The sequence below is a fragment of the Bidens hawaiensis genome, unplaced genomic scaffold (assembly GCF_021521415.1).
Source record: "Bidens hawaiensis isolate Kalapana, Puna unplaced genomic scaffold, B.hawaiensis_p1.1 tig00010344_1, whole genome shotgun sequence".
Lineage (NCBI taxonomy): Eukaryota > Viridiplantae > Streptophyta > Magnoliopsida > Asterales > Asteraceae > Bidens > Bidens hawaiensis.
Window position 1 is genome coordinate 410,122 of NW_027491784.1, and position 8,850 is coordinate 418,971.

Sequence of the window (8,850 nt, forward strand, 5' to 3'; positions counted from 1 at the left end):
TTTTTGAACCAACCACATCTAGACATGTATACACTTAAACGGTCGGCCATAAATCTATTCCGCCGGGCTTCATATCTATTATGTCGGGCCTCCGTATCTATTTCGTCAGACTTCATTTTCGCATGTAATATTATTCTGTCGGCCCTGACAGAATAGATATGAAGTCCGAGAGAATAGATATGAGGCCCGGCAGAATAGATACGAAGCCCGACGGAATAGATTTATGGTCGATCGTTTAAATGTATACGTGTCTAGATGTGGTTGGTTCAAAAACGAAAGAGTATCAGATGAATTTGTCAGATGTCAGCTCTAATAGGTTAGATCCACCAGTTTAGAAAGTGATCATTTTATATATTTTTGATTTGAGTGAGTTAGTTAAGGAATGTTGTTATTAACATGGACCATTTTGATCATTATTCATAATAATAATAATAATAATATATAATCCAGCAAGGCACGTGTATTGCATGCAAATCCACTTCTTGTACTATAAATGAACCTCCAAACTTCACCACTTAATTGCAACCATCAACTCTTACAAATATTACAATGGCAAAACTTGCACCTTTTGCACTCACCTTCTTCATAGCCATTATCATGACATTTTCTACACCAGTGTCTTCCTACAAAACCACCATCCGCACCATTACCATACAAGGCACCAACATGGACGGCCTGGCGGCGAACAACAACGTTAAGTCAATCAACCACTTGGGACAGCATTTGCCAGGTGACGGCCTGGACAACGCAACGCCTATGCGGCCATGGGGTGACGGCCTGGACAATGGGTGGCCTCGGTGGCCATGGCCTGAAAGCCTGGACAACACAATTCCTATGCGGCCATGGGGTGACAGCCTGGACAATGCTATGCCTATGCGGCCATGGGGTGACGGCCTGGACAATTGGTGGCCTGTGTTGCCATGGGGTGACAGCCTGGACAACGCAACGCCTATGCGGCCATGGGGTGACAGCCTGGACAATGGGTGGCCTGTGTTTTTATGGCCTGAAAGCCTGGACAACGCAACGCCTATGCGGCCATGGGGTGACGGCCTAAACAATAGGTGGCCTGTGTTGCCATGGCCAGCTGACAGCCTGGACAACGCAATTCTTATGCGGCAATGGGGTGACGGCCTGGACAACAAGAATAACAATGTTAAGACGTCCACGTCTAACTACCGAAGAAGTTTGAAGATAATTAAGTCCTAATTAAATAAGGTGCAGGAGTACTAGCTAGATAATAAGATTGGCTTAATTGCTTCTAACTTTTGTTTAGTAGTTGGTTAATTATCTTATGATCATATGTAACGTACTATGCATGTTTATGCATGTTGTTTGTTTTAAATAATTAGAGTGGTGGGATATATATATATGTCACACTACTACTACCCATGTTATGTATTTCAGTTTCTGTCTCTAATTATATAATTAGTAAGATTAATTAATGTTTTTCTTTCTTTCTTAAATATTCCTTCTTGAATACCCATCATGGATGTCACACTAGCTACCCATGTACATGCGTCCGGTTACGTGTTTCGAGCATCTCAGGCCCGGTTTTGTGTTATGTGGGTACCGACGTCGGGTTACCCGTTTGCTCGTTTCACATTTATCGGCGTCTTGTAACACATTTCGTGCGTATTTTCTCGCGGTTATTTAAAATGGACTTTTAAGTTTTAATTAAATAGTAGGATTCTTCTAATCATATTGAAATTTTATTAAAACTTTAAAATGTAAAGTTTTTGACCTTTAAAACCTTTTGAGGGTAGGGTGATATAACATTAGATGTAACGTAATACATAAAACGTGAAAACAAAATTTGCACTGAGAATATATAAAAATGAGATACAGTACCATCAGCCTTATTTAAAATATATAAATTGAGTAGCGATTTGTACAAATTTTGTTGGTATGGTACGGGTAAGGATACAAGTACAAACATGTACGATACCAACTTTTGTACCTTTTTTTCTTCAAATCTCCAACGATGTTGGTACCGGTACAAGTAGCAAATAAGATTAGCTAAATTAGTAAAGATACCGGCGATACTAATACCACAATCAAAACAAAAGGTAAAATCAATAAATCATACTACCAAAGTAAACCATAATCATAATAGTTAACATAATGATTGGTTCGATACTTCGTAAATCATAATACGTTCAATGATGATACAGTTTGAGGACTTATTTTAGATATTAAATATACATAATCTCAATATAATCTCTACATATTACAAACGGGTACAAAATACCAAAAGTACTCATATTCGTACCTGATTGTACTCGTACCGAAAATCAATAAAAATGAATAAAGATACACGTACTGAAATGGCTAAATCGGTACAAATACGATACGGGTATGAGTACACATATCAAGACAAAATTATCATCCCTAATATTAGAGGTGCACAAACCGGTTTACAACTCATCAAAAAACAAGTTTTGGTTGAAACATGTTCGGTTTGGTCAACAAAAGTCAAAACCTTAGTTTTGGTTCGGGCTGAAATCGGTTTTTTGACCAAGTTACGATCGGTTTCGGTTCATTTAACCGGTTTTGATGGAGAAAATTAAAAACCAGTTCCAAACCTACGATTTCAATCGGTTCCAAACTGGTTTCCACATAATCCATTTCCAACCGGTTTGGTTTTGGTTTAGTCGTCGATTCGGTTAACCGTTTATTTTGCCCACTTCAGCCTGCTATAAATCTTTCCAGTTCCCGCCAAAGAAAGTTTGTGTTAAATCGATCATAAGCAAATGCTGAAACAAATATCTCAAACCCTGAAATCAATCTCTAATAATAATAATATTCACACACGAAACAAAACCCTAATCCCCAATCCAGCAATTAACTTCATATTGGACGAAATTGACAACCTTCAATCATCAAACACTGTTAATAATAATAATAATAATAATAATAATAATAATAATAATAATAATAATAATCTACAGTGGCCGGAGTGGATTGGGTTAATGGAGAAGTTAATGAAAATGGGCACTTTGATGGTGTCAAGAATCATCCGTTTAGAAGTGGATGGTTGGATGATGGGAAGGGTTGTAGTCAAATTCGGTCCATTCGGACCGCGTGTCTTAACTTTGCGCGTGATAGGCCCGATTTGATGAGGTATTGGAGGTGTTTTTCGGGTTGGTTTTGATGCACGCCAAGTGTTTGATAAAAGTTCTCTGTGAAGTTTCTTGGTTTCAAGGGTGTGCAGTTGCTAGTTGTGCACGGTTTGGCTTGGGTCAGGTTTGGGCTAAAACCGAACCAAAAAAACAAAGAGCAAATTTCCAAAATAGCCCATATTATGAGAGAGAAAATACAAAATAGCACGTGAGATTTCATTTTCCCAAAATAGCCCTCGAAATCCAACTTCCACGTGAGATTAGGATATTCCCCGTGAGTTTTCGTGGACCAATCAAAATCTGCCATATGTCAAGCATCCCTACCTACCACGCAAGTTTTCATCACAAATCCGTCTTAAACGTTACTTTTCGCATCAAATCTAACCTTATGAAAACCAACTTTAACGTGATGTTTCAAGCTGTTTTCGTCTCCAACGTGAGTTTTCAAAAAATATGATTTTTGAGTTTTTTTTTAAATTCATCTCCGAAGATGAATTTCATTTGAATTTCATTTGAATTTCGTCTTTTTTAAAATAATTATATTCTTCATCTTCTTCATCATCTTCATCCTACCGGACACCACCACCACCACAACCACCCACCACCACCATGAAATTTGAGTTGAACCATGTTCCACCGCCGCTATCACCGCCACCACCGCCGCCATTAACAACAATATCGTGGATGTCTGTGGTGGCGGTGGCGGTGGCGTGACCGGAATAATCACCGGCGGTGATAGGGGCGGTGGCGGCGGTGGAACATGGTTCGGCTCAAATTTCATGGTGGTGGTGGGTGGTTGTGGTGGTGGTGGTGTTCGGTAGGATGAAGATGATGAAGAAGATGAGATGATGAAGAAGATGATGAAGATGATGATTTTTTTTAAAAAGACGAAATTCATTTACATTTCATCTTCGGAGATGAATTTCAAAAAAACTTAAAAAAACATAATTTTGAAAACTCACGTTGGAGACGAAAACAGCTTGAAACATCACGTTAAAGTTGGTTTTCATAAGGTTAGATTTGATGCGAAAAGTAACGTCTAAGACGGATTTGTGATGAAAACTTGCGTGGTAGGTAGGGATGCTTGACGCATGGCAGATTTTGATTGGTCCACGAAAACTCACGGGGAATATCCTAATCTCACGTGGAAGTTGGATTTCGAGGGCTATTTTAGGAAAATGAAATCTCACGTGCTATTTTGTATTTTCTTTCTCATGAAATGGGCTATTTTGATAATTTGCTCAAAAACAAAACTTCGGTATTTAAAATTTTGAAAACCGTTTGGTTTTGCTTTTGGGTTTTGGTTTTGCTTGGGTCGGTTTTGGGTTAAAACCGAAACTTTGGTTTTTGAAACCGTTTGGTTTCGGTTTTGCGATTTCAACTTGAGAATTTTGGCCAAAAAATGTAATGAATTTGAAACTGTTTGATAAAAGTTCTATATGAAATTTATAGGTTCTAGTTACAAGAACATTTTTTTTAAATTGACTTGCATAATTATGAAATTGACTTCTTAAATAATTGCTCAAATAGAAGACTCACATTTTTAAATAGAAAAGTAATAAATCAAAACTTGTGACATGGGGGGAAATTTTGGGTGTTTTAAAAAGCTCATGGCTCGCTCGAAATCGGCCCGTTTGTAAACGAGCCGAGCCAAAGCCAAAGCCAAGGTAAGTTTGACTCGCTGGCTTGCTAACCAGCTCATCTGATATAAAGCCCAAATTTTTATATATGCAAATTATAAGCCAAAAGTATAACGAAAATTTTAGTATATGTTAATTATAAATTTTGTAGTTGATTAAGTATGCATCATGTGTATGCTAAAAATATTGTTTTTTTCTTTCCATAATATATATTTTAAATAAACGAGTTCGCATTAGTCAGCTCAAGCTATTTACAAGCTGAGCTTGAGCTCAACCCGGCTCAGCTTGGCTTCTCAAAAGCCCTAGGAAAACTGTTGAGTTTGAAATTGGTGCTCAATATAATGGAATAGGGTTTGACAGTGGAGACAACCGACTATGGCGATTTGCCACATCATCTGGTCCGTTGAGACGTTTTGTCCATTACTTACGGGCCCTAGAACTCCTTACATAGCCAATTTATGTTTTTTTTAAGTTGGAGCGTTTTCTTGTCCGTTTGCCTATGTCCAGTTGGTCTTAGCATGGGCCTACTAGCTCTTGAATCAGCTATGTATCATAAATGGATTAATAACATTTTATCCTGCAATATACTTTGTGACAACTAAACAAAATTCATTTTATTTTTATATGCATATGGCAGCAGAATCTTGTGATATTTTGTTTTTAAGTAAAATTTCTAGTTAATGTTTCTTTGTGTTCAGGTGCTTTGTGGATGGAGACATAGAGATGATTGCAGGAGCCGGTTGTCCAAGCACAGACAGAAAAGTTGTGAACTCGGGTAAACGGCTTAGGGCACATTTGGGCATTGATGAAGGAAATGTATGTAAGGATATTATTTTCAAATGATTGATGATAATCGTTTTAAATGGGTCGGGATCTTGAGTTGGCGGGTCGAAAGTCGAAACCAACACGGCCCGAAAATCATGCCAGACACGTGAGCTCGAATGAGCTAAGACTCAAGCGACGAGCTCGGTGAAAACTCTACCAATCGTCTTGGTAGCATCAAACCAATAGAACAAGGGTTAGCTCTGCAGCTGGTCTACAAGCAAGGTAAGTAGGCCCTTGCGAGCGGCCCGGATGTACCTTTTAGCCGCGAGGTATGAGCTTTCATGGCATAAGATTTTATTTTAATGGTTTCTTTGAATATTATACTCTAAATTTACAGTTTACAACCAAAAATACAAATGTATATAAACTTTGTTACATTTAAAGTATAAAACCTATGCTTATTTTTCTTTTATCCTAAAATTTTGGCAATTAAAGGTAAGATGTAAACTATATTTTTTATCAAATTATAAACACAAGCGGGTTTAACGGGTCAATTCGCGAATCCGCCGAGCAGACCAGAACACAACCCGTTTAGGTAAACATTTTTGTGGGTTCGAATCAAAACTGGCCCGATCCATTTAGACTCAACCACACAAATTTCATGCCGTGTTGAAAATTCATACCCATTTACATGTTGATTTCTTCTAAAAAGGCAATAAAATACTTTTTAAAAATTCTAAAATAATTGGGTTAAACGAGTGAACTCGCTGGGTCGGGGTCGACTCAAAACTGACTCGCTCATTTAGACTAAAACCCAACCCCGTACGTTTTGCGTTTGTTAGAAATTCACACCCATCTACTTGTTGGTTTCTAAATCGGCATTAAAATATATATTTTTTAAAATTTTATAAAAAAAACGGGTTAAACAAGTGAACAAAACACGAGCCGTTTAGGTAAACATGCCCATGGGTTGGACTCAAATCCGTTTAGACTGAACCCAAACCCGCAAATTTTGTGTCGTGTCAGAATTTCACATTCATCTAGCCATCTAGCCATGGATCTGTAAATTGTAAAATATTACTAAAGTTACAAAAAAGTATTGTGTTTTATATTGAATAATGAATGATTTGGCAGGTTTGCAGCTCCTGCAATGTAAGGGGAAACTGTGAGAGGGCATATATGAAGGCACACGAAAATGAAGGCGGTCACAGTGTCGATGTTATGCGCATTGTACTCACATACGCCCTTGATCATAACAAACCGATTAGCAACACAAAGCTCGAAGAAGCAATAAGAAGATTAACTAAACATATGGTCGAATCTAGCAACAACAAATTTCATATCGATCCTTTAAAGCGGGTCCCACCTGCTAACAGAAGTCCAACTCAGCAACAAGAACACCAATCAACTATTCCTGCATTCCAAGAAAGACTTCCAAGATCAAGGGATCATGTTCAGTTGAAGGGAGATTGGCTATGTATAAGGTATATATATATTAATAATTATTTAAATATGTTTTTTTTGATAAATAGATAGGGCATATTTGTTTTTAAAATTTTTATGGTTGTTTTCGTATTTAAGCATGTTTCTAGCTGAGTTTGCTTCGCTTATAGCAAAGTCAGCTAGAGACGTGCTTAAGGACGAAAATACCCTTAATGAAAAAAAGTAAAATACACGGGCGAAACTAAATCAATTCAAAAAATATTGTAAAATATATTTATAATTGTAAACTTGATTTTTTATGCTTTTTTTTATAATCAAACACATTGACTGTTCATTTTTTTCCCTTGATAACACAAATTTTTTGCTTTACAATTTGTTTTCAAATAAAAACACAATCTACATTGCAGAAGCATGTCATATGTAAAAAAAATAATTATAATAAAAGAAAAACAAAATTATACAGGGGTTAGCAGAAAAACCGAAATAAATGTTTAAAAAACCGATGGTTTGGTTAAAAAAAATTTCAGACTTTTTCAAGTTGCTTTCGGTTACATACATCTAAATCTAATGAACTGAACCGAATCGATTGAGTTTTAAAATTCAACCCTAGCGTTACTTTACCTTTTGTGTTCCATATATATTATGTTGTCTACTAATATAACTCTTTACAATAATGACAGATGCAATTTTTTTAACTTTGCCAAGAACACTAGATGTCTGCAATGCCATACAAACCCGCCAAAAAGGCGACTCAATGCCGGGGAATGGGTATGCGACTCGTGAGTTCTTTCATCTCGTTTTCGTTTAATATAAAGTTTGAATTCACATTTAAAGCCGTTCGTCTTGCAGATGCAATTACATAAACTTCAAAAGAAACATGGTATGCTTGAAATGTGATCATAAACGCGCAAAAGCATTCAATAATTCATCTCGGTTACAACGGTCGAACGCAGTTGATTGATCGACCACAAGATGAACTTTGTTGGGTATTAGATTAAAATGAACTTTTTTTTTTGTAAAAGTGTTGTTCTTATCGCTTTATTTACTAGTGCATTGATAATTTGTTGAAGGGGGGTGACATGTTCGTTGAAACTGACCGAACCGTACTACATAAAAAGCATTTGGTGACGTAGGTCCTTGGACAAACATGCAAAGCCCGAATGAATACTTATTGACCCCCCCCCCCCAAAAAAAAAATAAAATAAAATAAAATAAAATAAAAAATACTTTCCCGAGGTTTAGATCTCTAAAGAGTAACGTAAAAACTGTGTTTAGAATATGCATTGAAATAAGAATGATTATGATATTAATAGTGATAATAAGATATAAGTATGATAATAACTTCCTGTACTTATACGAGATTACACTACACACATATATATAAGTATGATAATAAGATTAAAAGATGCATATAAAATGAACAGATTAGTTGAATGGTAACTTAAGAATTACAGTGTAAAACAAAGAAACTAAAAAATGTAACAATTAGAGGTGTACCAAATACCCGGTTCCGAACCTGACCCGGAACCGATTCCTACCCGTATCCGACCCATGAGTATGACTTCCCGAACTTGTACCCTACCCGGTCAAAACCTGACGCGACATGACCCAAAACCTGAAACCCCCCCCCCCCCCCCGAAAAACCCGGTCATATACCTGGAACCGGTTTCTACCCGACCTGGTTTGACTTTTATTGACCCTGTAAATACACGGTTTGTTCACCTCTAATAACAATAACCATAGTACAAATCCACATGGCAAAGAATTGATTCCTTGTCTCAAAACCGGTTAGTACTCGACCAGATTAACCAGTTATTACTCGCCAAATAATTAACCTGTTATCGATTAACCGGAATATGCACCTGTACCCCGGGTAGCAAGGC

General features: G+C 37.0%; 1 protein-coding gene across 1 annotated transcript; it reads left to right on the top strand.

Moving 5' to 3' along the window:
* Positions 1–2,736: 2,736 nt before the first annotated feature.
* On the top strand, positions 2,737–7,971 carry LOC143534801 (uncharacterized). The gene is made up of 5 exons (XM_077029205.1): positions 2,737–3,120; positions 5,458–5,575; positions 6,659–7,008; positions 7,648–7,746; positions 7,817–7,971. The coding sequence occupies exons 1-5, from the start codon at positions 3,116–3,118 to the stop codon at positions 7,926–7,928; spliced, it is 684 nt and encodes a 227-aa protein (XP_076885320.1). The 5' UTR covers positions 2,737–3,115; the 3' UTR covers positions 7,929–7,971.
* Positions 7,972–8,850: the final 879 nt, after the last annotated feature.